General features: G+C 41.8%; 1 protein-coding gene across 15 annotated transcripts in view; it reads right to left on the reverse strand.

The window, feature by feature from the left end:
• NCOA2 (nuclear receptor coactivator 2) overlaps positions 1–27,383 on the reverse strand; it is a 285,109-nt gene that overhangs the window by 78,639 nt on the left and 179,087 nt on the right. For 14 of the 15 annotated variants that reach the window (XM_025001844.2, XM_025001838.2, XM_025001842.2 and 11 more), the window contains 2 exons: positions 17,772–17,876; positions 15,096–15,268 (listed from right to left, as the gene is read on the reverse strand). In XM_025001844.2, the coding sequence (XP_024857612.1) occupies positions 15,096–15,268; positions 17,772–17,857 (259 nt within the window). In that variant the 5' untranslated portion in view covers positions 17,858–17,876. The other variant, XM_059874439.1, reaches the window with a different exon arrangement.

A 27,383-nucleotide genomic window follows, 5' to 3' on the forward strand; every position in this document is an offset into this window, starting at 1 on the left:
GCAACTAAGCCCGTGCGCCACGACTACTGAAGTCCGCATGCCCTAGAGCCTAGAATCTCAACAAGAGAAGCCACCGGGGTGAGAAGCCCGTGTACCACAACCAAGGGTAGCCCCCGAAAACCTGCACAGCAACGAAGACCCAGCACAGCCAAAATGAAGTCAAAGAATACAAAATTAAGTATGATTCTCATTCTTCGTTATAGAGAACGAGAAGAGAAACAGCAGATGCTAGAGCTCTGCAGAAGATTCAGACTTCTTTGGACATCTCTTTAGGTGATTATTTGAAGTACTTAGGAAAAAGCTCTTCCTTAAGCAAATGCAGTTTCCCCATCGAGAACCTCACCTCACGGGGATGAGTGCAGGAAGAGGCTCTGAACCTTAAGCTTCATTAGCTCACTGGTAATTTTGCCTTTGAAAGTAAACAATGTAAATTCACAACATATTTCTATATATAAATTTTTAAATGTATTTATTTTGTTGCTCTGTGCAGTATGTGGGATCCTAGTTCTCGGACCAGGGATCGAACCTGTGCCGCCTGCAGTGGAAGCATAGAGTCTTAATCACTGGACCACCAGCGAAACCCCAATATTTCCTACAATTTTTATGTCATTCATCTGCCTCTTGGAAAAATGTGAGTTCTCTGAATACACAGCAATAGTATTCAGAAAGTTTTCATGCCTTTGAGAAATTCTTTTCATGGGTCAACAACACCTTAGCATCCTTTTCTTTGCATCCTTTGATATTGAGATATGACAATATAGAAGTAAGTTATTTATCAGTAATTAAAGAAGCCTGGTTAGAAACGCACAATGTTTAAACATATAGGAACCTGGAGTGGAGACACTTACAACCTAGAATGGCTGTTTGTTGTTAACAGTTCCTCAGTTTACATGCCTCATAGCCCTTGACTGCAGTCCCCGTAAGATTTAAGATATTTAACAGAATCACACCTAATACCCAATCATCAAAATTTCTTCTGTGAATAATTCATGATAAAACTGCCCTGAAAGATCCAGCAGCATCTATTACAAATCTTCATTTTGGCTTTTAGAGTGTTGCTTTTGGAGTTTCTCTGTAGATCAACATTTCCTCTCATAATAAACAAAGACAAAGTTGAAGACCTGACCACCATTCTCAGAGGGAGGTATGGGACACAGTATGTATGGATATATTTATACAACGTGCTTTTAACACTGCTCAAGAAAAAAATATAGTAGCTTTTTATTATTTCCCGCATGGCAGACATCAATATACTCTTGGAGATCAAAAGAAGTTCTATTTCTTACCTTCTCTGTTTATTCCAGTCTCTTTTATATCTATATTCACCTATCTATCACAGCACTTACTGACTTGCTATAATCATTTCTTCTTCTTTTTTTTTAATAATCACTTCTTCTTTTGCTTAGATGCAAATGCCAGCTTTATCATGTAATAAATGTAGGCACCGCTCTCACTCTAGGCTGAATTCCCAAATCAGGGAGAAGGAATACATTTGCTGAGGACAAGGTACTCTAAAAAGACCTGAATAATTTCTTATTCTGAATGAGTCCCTAGATGGTGGGAACAGCGTTGTGCTTCTCTTTCTACCTCTGATGACTTGCGCAGCATGTGGCATGTAGAAGGCATCCAGATATGATTATTGAGTTAATAAGAGTTCATCAGGTGTAAGTACAGTTGTGGCATGGTCCCTGGTCATCTCCAGACTACACCACTGGAATTTATTTCATGTGATGCTATTTCAAACAGTCACAGTAGTTTAATGATGAAGGTCCTGACTTGCCTTCTTTTCTTCCCTGCACTAGTCTACTCATACTTTCTTGAAGCATATGAAGAAAATCTGAATTTCTTGTTGCTTTCACATATTCTCTAAACCCTAGTTTTTGTCAATTATTAATATAAAAACTTATTAAATATCCTTACTTGCAAGAATACAACAAGCTGAGAATTCCCTGGTGGTCCAGTGGTTAGGACTTGGTGCTTTCACTGTTGAGGACCTGGGTTTGATCCTTGGTTGGAGAACTAAGATCCCACAAACTGTGCTACCAGGCCAGAAAAAAAAATATTACTCCCCCCGCCCCCACCAAAACAATAACAAAAACCTCAACAAGCTCTGGTTCTTCCATCAAAAAGTTTACATGGTCATAGGGACTTTTTTTTTTTTTAATTTTTTTTAAAGTTTAAATGATTGTATTACATGCCAAAATGAAATAAATATTTGCAGGAAATCAGCATTGGTACCAACGGGGATGGAATCATAGAAGACAGAGAAACAGAGATGAGTTAAGGTGAGATAAGATAAATGAGTTGCTCTAATAAATTTATTAGAATAAAAATGGGGAAACTGAGGGGTAGAGGTGTCATAGGACATGGTGAGGACCTAACAGAGATGACGGGCTGCATATGGTGAGCAGGGAGAGGGGAAGGCCAATACAACCAGGACCCAGGTGTCTAGCCCAGGGTGAGCACAAAACAGGTGATGATGACATGCCCTGGCACTGAGCACAGGAGATCGGATACACCGTTCTCATAAGGAGGCAGAGAGGAAAGCAGTTGTTTGAAATCTGGGGCGCCCAGGGGTGATGCCTGGCAGGAAGCTGAGAAGCTGGATGACAGGGGACTGAATGGCAGACTGTGGGGAGTAGAGACTGGCCGAGACCCTCAGTGGGCATCTGCGCAACAACAGGTGTGGCAAGGTCCAAGACGGACAGCTGACAGGATGCAGCAGACATGAGGCCAAAGGATGCAAGTAAGTAAAACTGATGAAGGAAGGGGTTCAGTTGGGAACAGAAAGGAGGCCAAGGGTTAGATGAGGAAGAAAAGCCAGGGAATGAGCATGAATAAGAGTACAGACCCAAAGTAGAAGTGTTTTCAGGACAGCTGGTCGGTCAACAGTGAGACAGCTATTGAGGAGCACATTTAAAAGTAAAAATTTTATGTTATGTATGAAAGTGTTAGTTGCTTAGTCGTGTCTGACTGTTTGCGACCTCATGGACTGCAGCCATCAGGCTCTTTTGTCCATGGGATTTCTCAGGGAAGAATACTGGAACAGGTTGTCACTTCCTTCTCTAGGGGATCTTCCTGACTCAGGGATCAAACCCACGTCTCTTGCATCTCCTGCGTTGGAAGGCAGATTCTTTATCACTGTGCCACCTGAGAAGCCATTAATCATCAGGGAAATGTAATTCAAAATCACAGTGAGATGCTACCTCACATCCAGTAGCATGGGCACTATCAAAAACCGGAAAACAGCAACTCTTGGTGAGGATGTGGAGAAACTGGAATGCTTCTTCACTGTTGGGATGATTATAAAATGGTGCAGACACTATGGAAAAGATTATTATGGGTCCTCAGAAAATTAACAACAGAAATACTGTATGACACAGCAACCCCACTGCTGGATATATATTCAAAAGTATCAAAAATAAGGTCTTGAAGAGTTATTTGCATACCCATGTTCAAGGCAGCATTATTCACAATGGCCAAGATGTGGAAGGAAACTTAATGTTCACTGATGGATGAATGGGAAAAAAATGTGGTAAATACACACAATGGAGTATTATTCGGCCTTTTCAAAGATTATCATATGCTACAGCATGGATGAACCTTGAGGATATTATGCTAGGTTCGACAAGTCAATCACAAAGAGACCAACACTACATGATTCCACTTACATGTGGCATCTAATCAAAGTTAGAGAAACAGAAAGTAGAAAGTGGGTGCCAGAAGTTGCAGGGAGGGGAAATGGTGAGCAGATCAATGGAAAAGCATTTCCATCACGCAAGATGAAAAATGTCTAGGTCTGTTGTACAACAGTGTATATACAATTTAAAATACAATAATGTATACATGAACTGTTAAGAGGGTAAAATTATGATGTATATATAGTTTTTGCCACAGTTAAAAACTCACCAAACCAGAATATAAGTCTTCTTGGGAGGACCAATTAAAATAGTTGCCTGTAGAATAATTTATTACTGGATAATTCATCTCAGTCTGAAAACTAGCTGAACCTGTAGTACACAAAGACAGTCACATCTCCCTCTTTCTCGTTCTACCAGTACAACAGGTTGGGAAAACAAACCAAAACCAAAACACAAAAAACCTCAGAAAAATCGTTAAAGCCTAAACCAACCAGAGAATGACAACAATAAAAAGAACAGCCAAACAGTGGCATTTATGCTATTTTTAATCTATTCCTATATTAAAATCATTTTTAATTTAACTTATATGCAGAGTACATCATGCAAAATGCCAGGCTGGATGAAGCACATGCTGGAATCAAGATTGCCGGGAGAAATATCAATAACCTCAGATATGCAGATGATACCACCTTCACGGCAGAAAGCGAAGAACTAAAGAGCCTCGTGATGAAAGTGAAAGAGGAGAGTGAAAAAGTTGGCTTTAAACTCAACATTCAGAAAACTAAGATCATGGCATCCCGTCCCATCACTTCATGGCAAAAAGATGGAGAAACAATGAAAACAGTGAGAGACTTTATTTTCTTGGGCTTCAAAATCATTGCAGATGGTGACTGCAGCCATGAAATGACGCTTGCTCCTTGGAAGAAAACCTAATGCCAACCTAGACAGCATATTAAAAAGCAGAGACATTATTTTGCCAACAAAGGTTGGTCTAGTCAAAGCTATGGTTTTTCCAGTAGTCACGTATGGATGTGAGAGTTGGACTATAAAGAAAGCTGAGTGCCGAAGAACTGATGCTTTTGAACTGTGGTGTTGGAGAAGACTCTTGAGAGTCCCTTGGATTGTAAGGAGATCCAACCAGTTGATCCTAAAGGAAATCAGTCCTGAATATTCATTGGAAGGACTGATGCTGAAGCTGACACTCCAATACTTTGGCCGCCTGATGCAAAGAAAAGACTCTGATGCTGGGAAAGATTGAAGGCCAGAGAAGGGGACAACAGAGGATGAGATGGTTGGATGGCATCACCGACTTGATGGATATGAGTTTGAGCAAGCTTCAGGAGTTGGTGATGGACAGGGAAGCCTGGCATGCTGCAGTTCATGGGATCGCAAAGAGTTGGACATGACTGAACAACTGAACTGAAAATCACTACACATAAATTCAATTGGGGAAGAAAAAGAAAGGCCCACAAGAAGCCTCATTGGAATAAGACGAGATAGAACGAGAGATGATATGAGATTCAAATCTATACTGGCCGGGAATTAAGAAGTTCTTCGTAAGACATGGACCCTGAAGAATGAAAACAGTTAGATTCTAATGGGAGTAGACACAAACAGGGAAAAGGAGGCAGTTCAGAAAGGGAGGAGAGTCTGAATGATACAAACGCAAAAAAACAACTACAAAAAAACCCAACAAAAATACCCCCATCAAGGATGCGCTAGCAACAGTCAGCACTCTAGGGTAGGCATCTTAGGGAGGACTTACTGATGACAGGGAAGGCAGGAATGTGGCCCTGGACAAGAGCAGTCAGACGTGGATACTAGTGAAGGGGCCATTGGATGTCCTCTCACTCCTCCTTGCTGTGCTCTACCCACCCCACCCCAGTGGCCTATCAAGGTGGGCAGTGGGCAATTGGCCGACAAGGAAGAGGGGGAGAAGCGTTCCAGGCAGGAGGCACAGAGGCCACGAAACACGGGCATTGGCGGAGCCAGCACGTGTCTTCTAGAAGGGGATGCAAGTTCAGGCGGTTGTGGGATGGAGCACAGAAGCGTACAACTTGGTGTGGACAGATCACGGTGGGGGACCTGGGTGTGGTGGTGAGGGTCTTCCTTTGGACTGTGTCATAGTCTCCTGGCAGCTGTTAAAGTTGTGACAGGAGGATCAAGCTGGTGTCCCTTCAGGAGGGTGGGGGTTCAGTGAGTATCTTTAGCTGATTCTTATGGAGGAAAGGCTGGGTATTGCTCCCTCAGGCACAGTGGCGGATACCACTGCTCCCAAGCCCTGCGGTACCAGGGCTAGGGGCGATGTGCTAATGCACCTCCTATGGGCCAGTCAGGGAAGGCTGACATGGGGGTCAGAGGGCTGATGCTCAGCCCAAGGGTCCTTACCTATGTGCCCACAGCTTCTGAATGACGCTGTGCCTTTAGGCCATCAAGGGCAATGCGATAAGAAACTATAACATGTTATATTTAAAAATGTCTTGGACTTCTCTGGTGGCTCAGTGGTAAAGAATCCAATGCAGGGGACTTTGATCCTATACAATGCAATGACTTTGAGCCTATCCAAACCCAATGCAGTGAGTTTGATCCCCGGTCCAGGAAGATCCCTCATGCTGTGAGGCAACTAAGCCCGTTGCCAGAAGTACTGGGCCAGCACTCTAAAACCTGTGCTGCACAACCAGATAAGCCAGAGCAATGAGAAGCCTGTGCTCTGCAACTAGAGTAGCCCTGCTTCCCACAACTGGAGAATGGCCACATGCAGCAACAAAGACCCAGCACAGCCGGCAACAAATCTTAAAAAAAGAAAAAGTCTCCACCATTGTGTCCGAACCTGCACATCTGAGTTTCTGATGGTGTTTACTATTGTGCTCTGTCTGCCAGGCGCTCTGCTGGTGTTTGTGGGTCTCTCTTGCTGCCTTTCTATCTGTTGTTTTCTGCCTGTCACTTCCTTCTGGCTCTTTCTAGGTCCCCTCCACAACTTATAAAAATATATGAAAGGCTTTTTAAAAAAAATGTTGTTTCTTGTTACACACGAATGAGACATTTTATAGTTCTCATGTTTTCACTTAGTTTTTATTCTTGTTGTTGTTTTATTAATTATGAGCTTTCTACACCCCACCCACTGGAATCAGCAGCATTCAAAAAAAAAAAAGGGGACTTCCTTGAGAGTCCAGTGGTTAAGACTTTGCTTTCCAATGCAGGGGGTGCGAGTTCGATCCCTGGTCAGGGATCTAGTCTACATGCCTCAAGACCAAAAAACCAAAACATAAAACAGAAGCAATATTGTAACAAATTTAACAAAAACTTTAAAAATATGTTTAACCATGTTAAAGAAAAGCTTCTCTTCCTAGAACAGGGTATCTCTAGTGTCTGAAGACCACAGTAGGCGACATCAACAGAATTCTGCTGGAGTTGGTTAGGAATTTCTCGTTTTACGTCACTGTCTCCAAATTATAAAAGTGCTTCTGGCCCTGTGCTGACTGTCCCATTTGGCCCTGACCCGCCCTTTTCAGCTCAAACGCAATCAAGTGCTTTAATCCATCTTTCTGTAGGCAAACTGTCCAACACTGCACACACCCGCGGCCACACAGGGCTTCGAGCATGGCTTTGCTCTGCTCCCTGTTGGAAAGCTTCTCTCCTTTCCCCAATTCCCACTCTCTCGTCTATTAAATCTTACAGAGAGGCCCATGTCTACTTTGCTGTCCTCCTTGAGGTCTCCACCCATGTCAGTGCACACAACTAACTCCTGCTGTCCCTTTGGGGCCCGCAGCTGCTTGTGTACAAGCTGATTTCCCTCCAAACGAGTGAAAGACCCAAGGAAAAGAACCAGGTACTTATCGACTGTGGGATTCCCCATTAATGAATAACATTATCTCCTGCATATAGTATTTACTCAGTAAAAATTTTATGGAGTAGATGTTTGTTCTGGAATGAAATCAACACACACAGTGTAGTGTCAGAATTTCTCTTCCTAACAGCGCAAGGTGAGCAAGAAAACAAGAGACGCCTGTCTTCTATTCGTGTGTGGAAGCCAGTTTAAGTCTTGAAATGAGAGCTCATGTCATAAATTGTTAAAATCCTAAAGCATTAGAGCACACTGAATTATTTAAATCCTTTTCATCTGAAAGCTGTTAAATATAAAAAAAAACTTCCATATACTTAGGGGGGAGAAAAAAAAAAACCCAAACCAAGGAGCTCCTATGAGGAATGAAAGCAAGAATTCCAGTCAGCTCACTAATTTTAAGGATTTCACTCATAGTATGAGCCATTAATCCACATGAAATTCTGAAAGTGAATTATATGCAGATCAGTGGAAAAATCCCTGGAGGAGGAAATGGCAACTCACTCCAGTATTCTTGCCCAGAGAATCCCAGAGATGGAGGAGACTGGTGGGCCACAGTCCACAGCGAAAAAGTCAGACACAACTGAAGCAACTTAGCATGCACACACAGTGGAAAAATATTTTATCTTCATTAAGGAACTGTAATATCAAGGATATATTGTTGATCCTAGGGGTATTCTCAAACAAGGAAATAAAATTCCTTCCTTTCTGGATGCATGGAGACCTGTAACAGTTTCAAGTCTTCAAGAGTAAGTTAGGGCTGGATTTGTTCCTGTGTTGAAGTAAATGAGGAGGAAATGAAAACTGCTAAGATTCTTGCCCTCTTTAGTTCTCCTTAAAACAAGATGCTTGAAACTGCCACTCAGGTAACAGGGATAGGAGGGGAGCCCACATGGTGCAGCAGGGGCAACAGAGCCTGGGAAGGGGTGCAGACAGGGTCACAGCAAGCACTAGATTTTGCTTTTCTTTTTTTTTTCGGGCAGGTTGCAGAGCTTGTGGGATCTTAACAAGGGATGGAACCTGGGCCCTGGCAGTGAGAACACCGAATCCTCACCACTAGACCATCAGGGAATCCCCAAGTATCATATCTCTGAGCTTTGTCTCTGAATAGATAGCTTCGAAAGGTCTGTTTAAAGTATCTGTGATAAAACAAAAAGCACCAACGTTGTCAGTAATAGTATGAAGGCTTAAATCTGTAATAGAGAAAACATCCGAAAACAACTTGCGTCTTTATCAATACTGAGTCCTTAGCGAGAAAGCCAAGATTCGTTTGGATGAGGATGCCAAGTCCAGTCCATGGAATTCTCCAGGCCAGAATACTGGAGTGGGTAGCCTTTCCCTTCTCCAGGTGAGAAGAGTAGTGACTACTGTTGAGGAAATCTCTCTATCTGCCAAGCACAAGATTAGATCCTTTATAAACACACTGAACAGACTTCATAAGACTGATGTACAGTGGACATTATCATCCCCTTTCTACAGATTAGAAGTAAAGGCCCAGGGATGTTAGGGAATTTAGACATAGTTCCACAGTGGTAAAGAGGGAGACTGGGTTCATCTAATTTTAAATACACCTCAAGCTCTTAATGAGCTTATTATATTGATGAACTTATTCTGCCAGCTGGCTTTGGTGCTCGCCCTGGACTATGACACAGTCTACTCTGTTGGCCCACTTTTATGTCTGGCTGGCTGGCTGGCTTTGGCCATTTAATCATTAGCAGCATTTTTAAAAGAAATAGGATAAAAAAAGTTGACAGTTGAAATTTAAACTCTATGTAGTGTATAAGGGGCCACCATTTTTTTTTTAACTTAGAAGATACATGTTTTTAAGTCTAGGTCTCCTATTCATTCTCTAACTGATCAAAGATTAGCACCATCATCAATCCTTGCCTGGCAATCCACGACACTGATTTCAGTAGGATGGTATATACGAGGGCACACCCGAGGGACGCAGAGTTCACTCGCCTATCTCTCCAGGGCAACGGGTGACTCTACCGTCACCCTAGGGTTTCATCACAGGGAACATAAGCAATGCCTGGGAGCACCACCCCAAAGTCTGATTCACAGATATCCCAGCCCTGGAAGGGATCTTATATCAGAGCCCTTCTGCTTACTCTGCCTGGTGACAGCTATTAGTTCACACCTAGGCGTCAGCTCTGAATAATTAAATTTCCATCACAAGGTCTTCATGTATTTAACATGGGGAAAAAGAAGACTAAAAGGGAAAATATAACTTCAATAGGCTCTACATTTTACTTTTACATGCTAGAATTAGGTTGTTTCTATTACTATTTCCTTGAATTTTTATATAATGAGCTTATGAATTTGACTCACCTACATTTAGAATACAACCTGCACACCCCTACACCCACCAGTGGTACACTGGGAAATGCTTAAAAACCAGCTCCTTGGGGGGAAAGTAGTAAGCATCAGAATGTTTATTATGAATTTTACTAGTACAAAGGATGCGGAGTATATAATTTACAAGTGATAATAAAATATATGACACCCTCTGTTGCAAATTCCATAGAGCCAAATCATTCTAACAGAATGTTTGTTGACTTTTGCCAAACTCTTGTCTTATAGCTATCTTATGATTACCACTGATGAATGGATAGAGTTCTGACACAAATGTTGCTTGAAATTTTCACTTAGGTTAAAGAATAACACAAAAGTGAAATCATGAAAATACATGGTCAAGATATTAAACACAGAAATCCAATTGTTTGTCAGTCTGTGACTTTTCTGATGAGTTGGACAATATTTTTATGTATATTTAATGTAAAAATATTAGATGCTAATTAGACATTTGCAGTGACCACCACTGTCTAGTATTATATTTCTATCATGTGTCTTATCCCATGAGACAAGGGCCTCTAGAGAAGAGGTAATAGTAAAATGTAGTACAATAATTAGGAAATGAGTTTTAATCTTACTTACCTTTTTTTTAATATGTAATTTAATTATTAAGTCTAAACAATTTTCAATAATGGTTGTGTTTATTAACTGGTTTATAAAATTCTTAAAGTTTAACAACTGGCTCTTGATGGTTGACACCAGTTGACTTCAGCACACCACTGCCCCTCACTCTCTCTTAAAATACTCATTTTTTATGCTATGCTCAATTGTAGGGGACGTTTACATGTATGAAGCAATCCATAATCCCAGTGCTCTCATACTATAATCAAAATTAAATCATTAGAATAATCACAGTGAGAAACCAGAATGATCTTTTAACAGGTTGCCTGATTCAACAGGGAATTTGCCCCCCAAACTAAGCCTGTACAAATGGAAATTTTTAAAATATACTTTTTATTTTTATTGCTATCTACATTCAGAACTGTGGTGTTGGAGAAGACTCTTGAGAGTCCCTTGGACTGCAAGGAGATCTAACCAGTCCATTCTGAAGGAGATCAGCCCTGGGATTTCTTTGGAAGCAATGATGCTAAAGCTGAAACTCCAGTACTTTGGCCACCTCATGCGAAGAGTTGACTCATTGGAAAAGTCCCTGATGCTGGGAGGGATTGGGGGCAGGAGAAGGGGATGACAGAGGATGAGATGGCTGGATGGCATCACTGACTTGATGGACGTGAGTCTGAGTGAACTCCAGGAGTTGGTGATGGACAGGGAGGCCTGGTGTGCTACAATTCATGGGGTCGCAAAGAGTCGGACACAACTGAGCAACTGAACTGAACTGACTGACATTCAGAAAAATAATAAAAGGGTAAAACAAGTTTTTCCACAGACTGATAAATATATCACATCCTATATTCAAATATATGCACTAAAATGGCTTTAAATAAAAGGACAAATGTCTTCCAAATAATACAATTCAATTTAGATTATTATTTTAGAAAAATAAGAAAAAATGTGGCTATGTAGGAGTAATAGAGGAGATACTACCTTAAAAGCCCTTCCCTGATGGCTCAGACTGCAATGCAGAATCTGCTGCAATGCAGGACACCCAGGTTTGATCCCTGGTTCAGGAAGACTCCCTGGTGGAGGGAACAGCTACCCACTCCAGTATTCTTGCCTGGAGAATTCCATGGACAGAGGAGCCCAGCAGGCTAGAATCCATGAGGTCACAAAGAGTTGGACTCGATTGAGTGACGTTCACTTCACTTAAAGAGGGCAGTGGAAATGTATCAATTATTAGAACTTCCCTCTTGTTTTGGTCACTTTATGCTTCAATTCTACTTTTTTAAGAGTACATGAGTCACTGAGTATTTTCCATAGAAAATTTTAAATTTAAGCTTCTAGCTAGGGAGTGTGAAATTGGACCCAGTCATCCAAAATTAAATCATTCGTATTTTTCTGTGAAACAGAAGCAGTATTAGTCTTCCCAGTTAGGGAAAAAAGATAACTTACTACTTATGACTATTCTTTGTAAGTTATGGCCACAGATTTTCACCATTTACTAGTATACCACATAGGAAGAAATATCCCGCTTCAGTATTCAAAAGCAGGGGTCATGGTTCAAGTGCAGACTCTGTGTGCTTGGTCTGCTGCTATGAGGTGTACAGCCGCATGATGCTCTTGTAGAGCTAGCGTCTACCAAACCTGGGGCTCAGAAAGCGCTTCAGACAAGGGAGGATAACTTATTTAGGTAGCTGGTAACCCCCCCTCCAAATCCCCATCCTTTGGGCCATTATCTTTCATTTTCTGCCTTTATTCCCAAGCTTGTGTGGAATGGGGAGGAGCAGCTGATGGCCAAGCAGACTTGAGTGAAAGACCCCAGCCAGCCGGGCCAAGCTGCCTAAGCTTTGGACTGGGGTGGGTTTCTTTTATGGGAGCCCGTCTTCCAGACTGTGTAGCCTTGAGTGTGAGTCTCATACAACACGGCTTAACCCCTCAGAACAGCGAGGGTTTTATTCACGCTACCACCTGTGACAGGAATACAAATGAAGTCTGGATGATGCGGTAAAGATGATGGTTGGAGTCTATTCACACTGACTGGTAGCTGGGCGGGTGGAAGTGCACAGAGAGAAGGAAGGGTTCCACTCTGTCCTTCGTGCTGCTTTTGAACATTTGCTGGCTGCCAGCTCCTGAGAAAAATCAAGGTGGTGGCACAGAGCCACACAGAGTGTCCACCTCTGGTCGGCGGAGGCTATGCTGAGTTCTCTGGCCCCAGAAAAATGTGACTTTCTTCAAATGACCCTGTAGGGGAGGGCAGGCACAACCATGTCCCCACCTTTTCCGTCCTCCTTCCATCTGAAAAGGAAGAGCTCACTGTATGAGATTTGAGCATAGATGAAGGAAAAAAGGGGTTTCCCAGGTGACACTGGTGGTAAAGAACCTGCCTGCTAACGCAGGAGACATGAGACGTGGGTTCAACCCCTGGGTTCGGAAGATCCTCTGGAGAAGGAAATGGCTACCCACTCCAGTATTCATGCCTAAAGAATCCCATGGACAGAGAAGCCTGATGGGTTACAGTCCAGGGTGGCAAAGAGTTGGACACAACTGAGTGCCTCAGCACGCAGCACACACGAAGGAAAAAAGATGCCTTTCTTCTGAATGTGGGAAAGATGTCTACTGAATATGCACTAAATACTGTGACAAGTACTTGCTGGGAATGTTTACACAGCTCCTTATTTCTTCAACAACCGTGCAACCTAGAGGCTGTGATCCCCAAATTCTATATGAGGAAACTGAGTCGCAGAGAGTGAAAATAATTTACTCAGGTTCAAAAAGTTTGTAAGGGACAGAACCAGGATTCATGCCTAGCTTCCACCTGGTCTGATTCTAAGGTCCCTGCTCTTTCTAAAAAACAATTTATTAAACTAGCAATAGTCTTAAAATATCAGACTGGTCGAGAAGTGAAAAGTATGCCTGGACTTTTCGTTGGGGTTTTAACTTCTGCTTTTCCTTTTCAAAACACGTTACTTTTCAAATTAATGGGAACATTATTGTAAGAGGGAGACGTGACAGGGCGTTTATTGTTGCTGCTTCTTGGGTGGTTGTGGTATGCGGCCTTATGATTACACCCACAGTGAAAGTATGGCAGAGTCCCAGCGTGACACATCTGAACGTGTTTTATGGTTTGAAGGGGGGAATACCAAGGTTTTGCAAAACTGTAAAACCTTGTACAAGACCTTGATAGTAAAACACATACATATGTAACTGTTTTAAAGTGTGGAAGTTTTACCTAAAAATCTGATGTTTGTAAAAATGAACCATTCAAAATCTCCAGAAACATAAAACAAGAAGCTTAGTGATTTCCCCACTGTGAGGATATCAGCATCTAGAAATGTGGCAACTTCAGAGCACTGTAACCTTGAACCAGTTATTTCTCCTAGAAAATTTTGGGACTATGATTTTATCCATTTGCTTGTACCAAACTGAGATGAAACTGAGGTTGTTGATAACTAGTGAATCTTAAAAGAAAAAGAAGAAGAAAGAAATTAAGGCGACTAAGGCAGGCATTGAATAGCCTCTCTGTGAAAGCTGAACATTACGATGATATAATTTTGATGAGAAACCGGGAAATATTCATTTTTAGAGTGGGCTGCTATCAGAATCTGTCTTGTGGATGCTATGTGTATGTGTTTCAGTTCTTAGAAGACAGAACTATACTTGTAAAATTACATATATAATTTATATATATAAAACTTAGCTCAATATTATCTGTATGAAAATGGAAAATGTTATGATGAAAATATGCAAACAATTAGGATTTTATGATGAAGGGCAGCAGGCAAAGCTGCAAGCTCACGTGTAGAAACAAGACATTATTTTTCTAAAATCTGCCTCTTTTAAATGTTATATAAAAAGCAGATTAAAAAAACAACCCAATATGAACTCCAAGAGGATGCATTCAAAAACAGATGACAGGAGGTAACTATCTCCCTGGCCCCAAAGGAAGGCAGTGTATGAACACTTCGTGAGCATATATTGGCCCTGGGCGCTAAGATGCTGTTTGTACTTGCCTAATACAATTTTTTTTGGCACTACAAAGTCCGATGTGATTTTTAAAATACTATCTTCTTGAATTTTTTTCTACAGGCAAAAATATCAAAGGAAAGAGGCAGAAAATGAGCTAAGGAGAAAAAAAAAAAAAGAAAGACAAGAAAAGCCCAGGAAGAAAGCTGTCATGTTCTGTGTTTCAACTTCACAAAAGAGTTCTGTCTCGAGGTTGAGCCTTTCAAATCTCTTGTCATTCGGGATATGAAACTCTAATTTAGTGGCGTGGCCAGTTGAGGTTCAGACTTAAACATGCTGACGAGCTGAAACAAGAGGTGGCTCACTTTCTTACTTCTGGTTTCCATCCTTGCCTGGCTCCTCACTTGCAAATTCTGACAGTCACTCGCTCTGTGAGCTATGAAAATACCAAGGTGGTGTGGGATCAGTGGGCACCTAATTGAGTTTTACTAGATGAAAAGTTACATCACCCTGCCTCACCTTGGCCCCCTCCATCTTTAGGGGATTGCTGAAGTTTATACAGAGGCTATTTATAAACCACTGCAAGTGATACCTGCATTCATCTTGCACTGTGACATCATCTTCTCATCAATAATTTAAGCCTAAGAAATGGATTAAAGGGACTCTGAAGGGATTTCTCACACATGGAGAAACAGAAAGCAACTCAACTCTCCAAAGGATTCATTTGGCCCTCTTACCTTGTTCTTTGATCTGACGAATTTGCTTCACAGTTTCTTTTAAGATTGCACATTTGTCAGGTTTGAAGTTAAAGTTGTCTATGTCATTAAAATTAGCAAAAATCAGCTCTGCAAGTTCTTCGATATATTTATTTTCCTGTTCACGGTTACGTTTCTCGGTGCTCCTTTTGGGGCTATTATGAAAAAGATAAGAATGTTAACTACATCCGAATACAGACAGCAAACAAAAGTTAAATCCTGAATTTTCCCCAGATGTTGCATTTTTCTTTGTTTGTCTTTAAGTCAACCTTGTCCCAATTGGTAATTACAAATTCCCTTATGCAATCATTTGTTCAATGTGTTTAATGTCTCCCACTTGACTGTATGCTTCATAATGACAAGGATGATCTGCCCAACACTGTGCTTAAAGCGACACTTGGTACAAACAGGCATCAAATCTATTATTAAATAAATAAGAGTTTTAAAGGGAAAGGAGCTCATGCTTATAAAAAATTTAAGATTAAGAAAGGGAAGTTAAACTAGTTATAACAGGAGTGAATAAACTTCACGGCAAAATAATGAAAATAAATCTTCATCATTTCATACACTTCTTTAGGATGTTAATAATTAAACCCAACGGTCTTTTAAGATAATGTTTAAAAAACCACAGTGCAGCTAGAAACAAAAGTGAAACTGACCCAGGGTCTCTGTTAACTGTTCAGCTGAATGACATGCAAAAAGTAAACAAATGGTCTAAGTTCAACTTGAGTTTTAAAACGTTAATGGAAGGGAGGGGAAAAATAAAAATTGGCAAGATCTTCTCATCTGAATTTGATGAAAGAGCAAACTTAGAAGTTCCCTTTGATAATTACAGGGTGTTATTTTTTTTTTTTCTCAAATACAGCACAGAGTCCACTGGATGACATTCTAACAATACAATAAATAAGAAAAGTACACTGTTCAGAGTAGCAGCTTGCTATGTTCTTAATATATAATTATTTGTATGTAATACCAATCTATAAAACTTTGTAATTTGTGATATTCATATGCTTGCATTTACATATTAGCATTATTTTCATCAACTAATAAACCTAAGACAGAACACAGTTTCTCTATTTTATAGTGATTGCATGATTTGTCCAAGATCACTCAGTGACCAGAACTGGGTTTTGCTAAGTCTCATTTTCACTCCTGGCTTCTATTTTCTTAAGTCTGGAGAAAGGAAGGCCATGGCTGCCATGCACTAAAGAGCAAAATTCCAATTCTGGATCCTTCTACCCCTTCCACCTCCCTCCATCACCCCAGCCCCCAAAGATACCAACTAAATGACACACGGGTGAGAAGGGGGAACAGGGGTGGTGGGAGCCATGCACACCCCTAGAACCAGCAGAACACTGGAAGAGAAGAGGCTCTATTTACCACCCGCCTCCTTGGCCAGGACCATGGGCTGTGAAGGCAGTTTGGCAGACAGGCTGAGGCTGGCCAGGGAGGACCACGGAATCCAGAGGGTGCACACAGGAGCTGGGGACGGGCTGTAGTGTGGTCAGTGGCCATTCAATCTGCTTATTTTGCTTGGCAACTAGATGGGAAAAAGGCTTTCTGCTCTTTCTCCTGCTCCCAGTGCTCTTCCCTGGTATTCCTCACCCAGTCTTTCTATTGGCCATTGAATACAAGTGGCTGTTTAAATGTTAAAAGTATTTACATGATTTAAATCATCAAAAGAGTGAAGTCTCTCTTCTACCTCTGTTCCCTAGTCCTTATTCCCCCCAATAGGTAACAACTCTTGTGTCTCCTAATTACCCTAAAACCATACAGATTCTTATTTTCTTTTTCTACAGAAATGGTAGGATACTATACACATTTTCTGAATCTTGCTTTTCCTCTGTAACAATATTCTTAAGAAATTGCTAAATATCAACCCATAAAGAGTGTCCTCACTCTTTTTCAGAGCTATATTGTGTGTGGATGTGTCACAACTATTTACATAGCTCCCTACAAACGTTTAGGGTTTTTCTAATCTTTTGTGCTTATAATCTGTGTTGCAATAAGCAACCTTATATATAAGTCATTTTGCATGTGTCAACATATATCATTGGAAAATTCCTAGAAATGGAACTGCAAGTTCAAAGAGGATATGCATTTATAATTTTAACAGATACTGTGATATTACCCCATATAGAGGTCATAACAACCCATACTTCCACCCATAATATATAACATGAAACTTGTTTTAAAAAATTATTTGTTTTATTCACTGAAGATCCTCAGTCTTTGTAATCAACTCAAAAGCAACAGGATTTAACATTTCATTTCTTAGAAGGAAAGAAAGAGAAAAGGAAGAAAAAAAAAAAAAGCTGGTACTTCTTAGCAGCAAACCTTTTTACTATGGGATCTCTTGTCTTTTTGACATTCTAAAAGCAAAAAGGAGTAAAAATGTGAAACATTCAAGATTATGTAGAATAAACTGGTTTTAAGAGTCAGAGTACACAGGGAACCTAGAGGAAATATGGAGCTTGCCTCTACTTGTAAGAACAAAATCTGCAACCGATCAGCATATCTAAAATACAAGTTAAATAATATGTAGCCAAAGGCTTGACAGTTAAGGAGAAAAACCAAAGAGAGCATGTGAATCAAGTGTGAAACAGATACGATAAAACCTCAAATCCAAGGCTCAGGTGTGCGTGGTGAGAGTCTCACCTGGGTCCGAGCTGGTCAGGACATTCCTTGCGCTTCCGCGTCTCTGCCCTGGATGGGTCAGGGGTGTTTTCTCCCATCCCACTCATCTTGAACACATATCAGCAACTGAAACAGAAAACACAGAGAAAGCAAGTGAGGAGAGCTGATGGTCAATTCCTAATGAGAAGACTTTTTTTTTTAAGTAACCCTGCTTAAGTTAAACAAATGTCAAGGTGAACAATTAGAAAACAAACAAGCCTACCTCAGTGGGCCCACTCCTGCAACAGGAGCTGTATGTCAACAGCACCTGAACTACGATCTGCTGGCCGGTGTTTCTGCTGCCAGCCTCCAGTTTCAGGAGGAATGGTGCCCCACGTGAGAACTACAGGTGCTGTCAGGGGCTCCTCCCAGTCTCTGTTTGGGGTTGGCCAACATCACATCTGTACTGCAATCACTCACTCGTGACAAACAGCCCCGGGAAGAGGCAGTGCCTCACCATGAAGCTGTGCTTCCAAATCTGACCAGGTTTCTCTGACACCCCTGTCCTGGCGAGCAATGTCCCTCAAACAGGATCTCCCCCCGCCCCCACCAGGCCCTCCTCTCCCAGTGGCTCCCTCCCTTAGTAGTGACTTCTCACATCCTGCCACCCAGACTCTACCTCCTTCCCTGATTCTAGCTGCTATCACCGAAGGTCTTAAGATGCACTCAAAAGATCAGGAACATTATTAGTGGGGGAGGCCACTTATTGGCCCGCTTACTGAATTCCTTTCCCTAAGAAAATAAAAGGATACATAATAAGAGAATCAGTGTGTTCACATGGGTCATCATGAACACCATCAAAATAACAATTTATATCTGCCAATAACAAGAGCGACAGAGATTTATGTTTCAAAAGAACTATGCAAAAGGACTGGCAAAGATTTTGAGGAAATGGAAGATGGTTGTTACTCAAGGTGTTTAATAATTGCTCAGCAGAGAAAAAACCGCAGCCTGAAAAGTTTAACTCAGCATTTAGCAATCTCTCCTTGAGTTCCAATTCTATGCCACTTCCTCCTGCCTTGTGTCCCCCAGGCTTTGAAAACCACCTTCACCCTCCTTCACTTCCTGCAGTGGCTTCTCATCCTATCCAGCCTGGAAAAATCAGAGGGAAGGGCGAGTTGGGAGAAGGTCAGGGGCTTACAGATGATGCTGGAAGAATGACAGGTCCATTGAGAGCAAGGACAAGGAGGCAGGTGGGCTACGAGGGCCAGGCAGGCCCGAGGGTGAGAGCACCGTCACACACCCATCCAACTGCCCGGCTGTGCCCGGGCTAGGATCTGGGTGCTCCAGTCAGCGCTCTCATGTCTTCTGGCCTCAACTCTGATCCAAGGGGGGAGGGGAGTTTTATATATATATATATATTTTTTTTTTTTTTTCCGAGGAATCACATGTAAGGAGAACTAACAGACACTGGATCAGTTGAGGCAGGTGGTGCCAATTACATTCTATTCCAGACACTGCATCAGGAGGGGACGATTCTGGAAGCCAGTGTGGGAGGTTCCTGATGCTGGGAGTGACGTAACTAAGCGTCAAGGCCCCATGGTGCTCTCACAGGTTTGGGCTGATAAGTATAATCTGTGTTTAGTTACTGTTCATTTAGCATTTATTCTGCACCAAGCAGTTGCCAGATATAATTTAATCAGCAAAAACAGACTATGAGAAGCTGGAGAGCAAAGAGGCAGGAACCATACCCAAGCTTCACCACGTTAGTTACGGGACCTTAAGAAGCTGTCTCTCGTGCCTCGATTACCTTTTCTGTAAAATGGGGATAATCATTATCATCCATAGCACAAGGCCATGGAGTGGCCCAGCAAAGGGTGGAAGGGGGGCTGACATACAGCTTGACATATTCTACTCTTCGCTACAAAGCTACGGTAAGGGGGTGCTTCAACAAAGTAGCCGTTCTTCCTCAAATCAGGAGCCACAGGTCAGGTGCGAGAAGCACCAAGATCTGGACTGCCTGGCTCCCACGCTCTAATCCCTACCCCTTCCCTAAATATCACTCACTCATTCCTTCAAAGCCTGCCTGCCTGCTGCTGTGACTCAGGCTTGGTGTGTGAGGGCCATGAGAAGGGATGTGTCTCTCTAGAAGAAGATGGGGGAGAGGAGAGAAATCCATGTAGGAGATTTATATAGGAAAAGCTCCACTGAAGAGAAGCAGGCGTCCTTTGTACTGAGACACTCTGTTAGTGGGGAGGAAGCAGGGTCTGAGCTGGGCTGTGAGCAGGTGTGGCAGTTGCTAGGGCATTGCAGGAGCTATAAAAGATGGGGGGCTTCCCTCGTGGTCCAGTGGTTAAGAACCCACCTTGCAATGCAGGGGACACCAGTTCGATCCCTCATCTGGGAAGATCCCACATCTGTGGGGCAACTAGCCCCATGTGCCACCACTATTGAGCCTGCACTCTAGAGCCCGGGAACTACAACCAGTGGGCCCACCTGCAGCAACTACTGAAGCCCACCTGTCCGAGAGCTGGTGCTCCGTAGCAAGAGAAGCCACCTCAATGAGAAGCCCGCACGCTGCAACTAGAGAAAGCCCATCCACAGCAACAAAGACCGAGCACAGCCCCAAACAAAAATAAATAAATCAATATTTAGAAGGACAGACAGGGAAGCAAAACACACAAGAACCCAGCTCTGATGACACCTTCCAAACATTCCCTTTCGGTATCTCTCCAGAACCACAATTCCAATGGCTTCACTCACGAGCATGTAAAAAAAAAACAACCCCAAACCATTACTCAACCAATCTGAGTGAGCTCTCAACGAGTGACCTAGGGGATTTCCACTCTGGAAATCGCTTTCTATGAATCAAAAAACATTTTTATCATCTAAATAGAATCCCCAATCTGTAACAAAATACCCCATATAGAAGGTATATGTGATAAGTTTGTTGATAAAAAAGCCACCAACCCCCAAAAGCATTTAATAGTAATACTATCAGAATGATCAAAGAGCTTCTCAACATTTAGCTGAATTAAGAGACTGATTTACTTAAAAGTCATATATACTCAGTTTGGGGATTTAACATTAACGTCAGCATCATCTACTTTTACTTTTCCTCAAATGTATATCAAATAATTGTAACTCTGCATGAAGGGGCAGCACTGACGCATTTCAACAAAGCACTGGACAGAAGGGAGGTGTGAAGCCAGGAGCACAGGGTTCTGGTCTAAGTACAATAAAACCATTTGAGCAGAGTTGTAAAGAACCTGCCTACCAATGCAGGAGATATAAGAGACTCGAGTTCTCCCTGGGCTGGGAAGATCACCTGGAGGAGGGCGTGTCAACCCACTCCAACATTCTTGCCTGGAGAATCCCATGGACAGAGGAGCCTAGCAGGCTACAGTCTTTGGGGTTGCAAAGAGTCGAACATGACTGAAATGACCTGGAGTGCACGCATGTTTAATATTTCACTTGAGCTACCAGTGGAAGCTCAAATGGTAAAGTGTCTGCCTGCAATGTGGGAGACCTCAGTTCGATTCCTGGGTCAGGAAGATCCCCTGGAGAAGGAAATGGCAACCCCCTCCAGTACTCTTGCATGGAAAATTCCATGGATGGAGGAGCCTGGTAGGCTACAGTCCATGGGATTGCAAAGAGTTGGACACGAGTGAGCAACTTCACTGGTTCACTGGTACCTACCTAAGGCTGGCTCACAAACCACTCTATTTGTAGCTTTAAAACGTCACTCGTTTTCTCTTTAAGTTATTTAAATGCCAACTTTCCCCTTTTATTATTATGCGATGGCACCTTAACCCAGCTCCCCTGGAGGCTCAGATGGTAAAGAATCCACCTGCCAATGCAGGAGATGGTTCGATCCCTGGGTTGGGAAGATTACCTGAGAAGGGAATGGCCACCCACTCTAGTGTTCTTGCCTGGGAAATCCATGGAAAGAGGAGCCTGGTGGGCTACAGACCTTGGGGTTGCAAAGAGCCAGACACAACTTAGCAACTAGACAACCTTCAACACATTTCTTCAAAATCTAAAAATTTCAGCTTTTCAAATTTCTTGTTTTTCTGTGTCTGCCCCATATGCCGTCTTTTTCGAGCAACTTCCCTGGGCTATCTGTGTGTGTCCAGGACACATTGCCCGCCAACCTTTAAACCACCAAAGGGAAGGAAAAGGACAGGGGTGTGTGTAGTCACTGGTCAAGTTGGGGACAGGCGGATACACTCTGCCAGCTACAGTAATCAGGCCGAGATGCCCCGATTGAATCACTGCTCATCTATAGGGAAAAAAGACTCTCAGATGGGAAAAAAAGGAAAGAGTGAATTGAGTACTGGAGCAGGGAGAGGAGGGTGGGGAAGGTGGTGACAGGAGCAGACGGCTCCTGCTTGCCTCTCTGCTGCCTGCCACAGGGCCAGAAGCAGGCGGAACCCCACAGCACACACGCGGATTTCCACTCTGCTCCTCAGCGGGGGAAACTACAGTGACAGGACCCTCATCACAGACAAGAACCAAAGGGCTCTGATCTCAACCTTTCTAACTGATGCTCTGAACCGCCTGTCAAGCCTCAGCTGGCAGCAAGCGCTAGTACTGCATGACAGAACACAGGTGTGCAAGTGTGTGTGCACACACGCCTAGGTGAATTAGATTTTTTGCCACCCAAATAAGAGATAAAACCCAAAGACAGACAGATCTATGGCTTCGAGTATGCATGTGTGCATGCTCAGTAGCTTCAGTCATATCTCACTTTATGGGACCCTTTGGGCCGTAGCTTGCCATGGGATTCTCCAGGCAAGAACACTGGAATGGGTTGCCATGCCCTCCTCCAGGGGATCTTCCCGACCCTCGTCTCTCACGTCTCCTGCACTGGTAGGGAGGTTCTTTACCACTAGTGCCTGGGAAGCCCTCCAGTCTGTATGCACACATAGAAAAATCACTGAAAATAAACTGCCAGGCAAAAACTGGGAAATTGGGACCGACATATACACATTACTATATGTAAAGCAGGTAATGTGTAAGAACCTACTGTATAGAACACGGAACTATACTCAATACTCTGTAATGACCTAAATGGGAAAAGAATCTAAAAAAGAGTGGCTATATATATGCATAACTGATTCACTTTGCTGGGCATCTGAAACTTAACACTGTTCAAATCAACTATACTACAATGAAAATGTATTAGAAAATAAATTGTATATACAGATGAGTTTTAATGACATTTTGTAGATCAAAGTTAAATATTAATTTCCAACAAAGGGAAGGAGATGGAGAATACAGAAGGGCAGCATTGAAGCTTCAGACATTTTATTTTGTGAGCAGGTTTAAACTAACAGTTTCTTAAACGGTCTACATGTTTTCAACATTCACATGAAATTAACGTTCTTGAGCATTTCTTTCTGGATTCTGAAATGTTCAGTATAAATCATAAAAACTGAAAATGTCACAAGTAAACTCCTGGGTCGTACCTGATAGGAAATTACAGTCATTGAGAATAAGCCAGTTTCTACCAAATACTGGGGGCAGGGGGGTGCGTGTGTGAAAGGACAAGACTGGAAAAGAAGTTTCAGTTTGTCTATTCTTGCTATCTAGAGCAAAACAACAGCTCCGCTGTTACTGATAGCACACCTTCCCTTACATCCTCTGATGTCAGCCTGTACAAACTAGACAGTAGAGCAAAGAACCAATGTTTGATTTTCTTAAAGTAACAATACTTTGGGCAGGGGTGTGTGAGTAAACAGTGTCAGTTTAATGCTTAGCATAATATGATGAAAGCAAAATAATATGTTAACCCTCAACATAGCTTAAAAAAAAAAAGCACTCTTCTTGCATGAAATTCATCAATGCAACTTACAAGGTAACAAAGCAGGTGTTCAAAATACAATCTCATGCCATTAAAACCAGTTAATCATCCAGAATTCATGTAAACGGTAATGTGTATTTTATCTTTTATCGGTACTGGCCATCTTCCAAACAGGGCCTGTAAAACTGTCAGATTTATTACATGCTGAACAAATTCAGTTAAAGAATAAATAAGGATAATACTACTGCTGAAATCCAAACATAATAAGTGATCAAACATCAGATCTCTATTGCCATTTTCAAGAAAGTTATAAAACATTAGCCTGCTATGAAATTCCTACTTGCAGATGAAATTTATAATGAAAGGACACACAGCGCTGTTGAAACAACTTTTCTTATCAACACCTAACATGGGGAGGAGCTGGCCGATAAATCACCCAGCTCTTGATACGAGACCAGAAAGGCTTCTATGCCTCCCAAGGCCTTCTGGCTCTTTTCTAAAATGCTCTCTACAAGATGCTGCTGCTGCTAAGTCACTTCAGTCGTGTCTGACTCTGTGCGACTCCATAGACGGCAGCCCACCAGGCTCCCCCGTCCCTGGGATTCTCCAGGAAAGAATACTCGAGTGGGTTGCCATTTCCTTCTCCAATGCATCAAAGTGAAAAGTGAAAGTGAAGTCGCTCAGTCGTGTCCGACTCTTCTCGACCTCATGGACTGCAGCCCACCAGGCTCCTCCGCCCATGGGATTTTCCAGGCAAGAATCCGGGAGTGGGGTGCGACTGCCTTCTCCGCTATAAGATGCAGGTGACACTACTGTGTCATCTGGGGTCTGATTCTTCATAAACTTAGTAAGACAAAGAAACACTCAAGTAATACTAAAAGTGTACATACTTCTGTTTGTTTAAACACTTTTCCATTTCTATCCTATTGAATTCATCATGAGACGATAATCTTTGAGGGCCCCCCACAGCTCAGAAGTCCATGTCAAAAGTTCGATGTAGGCATTGTTTCTCTATCACAAGTAAAAAACATTTGTTCATTCTAAACTGTAAACAATTTTTTCCTCAGAGTATACTGTGTTCCAGGAGGGTCTTGGTTTTACAAAAGCGAATTTTCTGGATCAGACTCTGAAGAAGTCTAAAGAAACACAGCATCTAATGCTGAAATATACATAATGTGCCTTAAGGATGTAGAGGCTTGAGAAAGGCAGAAAATCAAGTGGGCCAACCCTTAGATGTCAGTTAGATGATACAGCAGTGAAGACAGGGGAGGGGGAAGAAATCACTTTCTAAACAGTGTCAACTAAACAAAATTACCCAAAGCAAACAATATTTTGGCAAGACCCCAACTCTTGGCAGGAGTTAACAAATTTTCCATGCAGTACATACACAGGTTGTATGAAAGGATATATTGTTGGTTCATTCAAACAAGCAGACAAAGAAGCAACACACATACAAATACAACAGAAGCAGGACTATGAACATTTACTGAAGGCAGGGCTGAAAGGACAGAGAAAAAGACCAAACTTTTCCTTCCCACTGGGAAAACAAGTAATGCATTAGCACAGTGACAGAAGATGCTATTCAACATTTCAAAACTAAATTTTAGTTAGTAAAATGGTCTATGATTTCCCCCAAAGTGTTATTTTTTACTAGATCTCAAGAACAGTTTTAACTTCATCTTTACCCGACAGTATGTTGTTTCTTGCTTTTCATACAATAAAGTTGTAGTTTACCCCATACATTACAGTGTGTATTTACAGAATGAGACTCACACAAGTGCACATTAATTCATGGAGTGACAACAGTCAGGTTGCTGCGTTTTAGGAAACTCCCTTCACATAAATCCAGAAGACAGGGCATCTGATAGGAAACAAACTCTCAGTTTAACTTCATTACCTTTGAGCAACTTACTCTACACTTGCCTTTTTTAAAGTTAACTGCAATAAGCCAAACACATACTATTACTATTATGAGATGATTTTTCAAAGATAAAACACTAACAGTCTCCAGTTGGACACAGGAGTCAAAAAAATACCACAGGCTACAACTACAGCTCTTCTCCAAGTAAAATGGCTTCACTACCTACCTTGTCTTATGCTGTTTCTTACTCCACGGGAACAGTAATGACTGTGTATAAACAAACGTTCAAGCTAAAAGTTCCTTCGTTCTCAGTGTGCTGCACTCTTACATTTACTTTTGTATAATGGCCTTAGAGTGGTATATTAGACAGTAACTAGAAGACATATTCCATTTTCTGACTGAAAGCCAATAATCCTCATGAATTTTTTAGCTGAGAGACACTTCAAGATGCCATTGGGAAGACGGTGAGAAACACATTAGGCTGCAAATGTGAGGCAGCAGCTTTTTAACACAGGCTGCAATAATCAAGTAAGTGGCTAAATTCATGTTTGCTGGTTACACAAATATTTTGCTGTAACATTTCCATCATTACCATCTCTACAAAAGAGGGGAAAAATATCCTCTCTGAAAGTCTTCTCTTAGCAAAATTCAGTGCAGAATGTGTCAGGATGAGAGAGCTTTCTAAGGTGTGTGTGTGTGGGGAGGGAGGTAGATCTTGTCTGACGATAGTGGCATAGGACAGTTTCCACTTTCTCAGTTCTCACAGGCTAAGGTCCTTAATCGCTGGTAGCGCAGACGGTAAAGAATTTGCTTGCAACGCAGGAGACCCGGATTCAGTCCCTGGGCTGGGAAGATCCCCTGAAATAGCAACCCACTCCAGTATTATTGCTGAAGAATTCCATGGACAGTCCATGGGGTTGCAAAGAGCCGGACACAACTGTGCGACTAACACACACAAGGTCCTTAGTACTGCTGCTATACCCAACTATGTCAGCCGGTGCGAACACCGACAGCCAGGAATAGCAAGACTGGGTTTTAACAAGGCCTCGGATGAGGAAACACCCAGGGAATAAGCTTCATTCCTTGCATAATGTAAGCACTTCAAGCACGGTGTACTCAGTCCATATTTAATACTTGGAAAACCAGTTCTCACCGAAGGCTTGGTATTCTGGAAAGAAGTCATCAGACTAAGAACCACAATGTAACACTTGTGTTTTGAGTTCCATAACTTGTCCAGATTAAAATTCAATTCTCTTTCTTTATTCCGAAACCCATTTTAGACTTTGAGATTAAAAAAAAAAAAAAAAAAAAACCTTTCTAATTTATGAGAAAAACTTACTGAAATGGTTAAGAGAAAGACAGCCTCTACCCACATAAAAAGTATTTATTATTCAGTTGTAAAACATTTTAAAATAAATGACAATATTCTCCCACAGTGTAATATGTTGATTGCTTTATTATTATTTGCGGGAGGCGGCTAACATTTATTCAGTACTTACAAGAGTTAAGCACTTTTCTTAAAAACCCATTTTGTTTTTTCTGTATGTGCAAGTACACACACACAGAGACTAATCTCTTACGGACTATCTAACCTCTCTGACCTGTTTCCATAAGTAATTTGTTCAAATTACACAGATAATAAAGGACAGGTCAGGAGTCAGACTCCAGTGTAATTATAACAGCTATCATTTACTGAGTGCTTATCACCTAGGCAGGTATTCTCTACGCACTTTATACATAGGTAACACCTTTAGTTCCTGTAACTATGATTATCACCATTTTACAGATGAGGAAACTGAGGTATAAACAAGCTACAGTAAGCTGGTCAAAGCCATATCATTAGAAGTTTCTTAGAGTTCATTCGTGAATCCAAACAGCTTCGCAGTTCCTAATCACTACAACATGAGCACCAAGGCTCCTATCCTTGAATACTTTCATTGAAGAGAGAGACAGACTTATGTAAACTACAGAAAGCAGTATATTTTAA

Source organism: Bos taurus, chromosome 14 (assembly GCF_002263795.3).
Source record: "Bos taurus isolate L1 Dominette 01449 registration number 42190680 breed Hereford chromosome 14, ARS-UCD2.0, whole genome shotgun sequence".
Classification (NCBI taxonomy): domain Eukaryota; kingdom Metazoa; phylum Chordata; class Mammalia; order Artiodactyla; family Bovidae; genus Bos; species Bos taurus.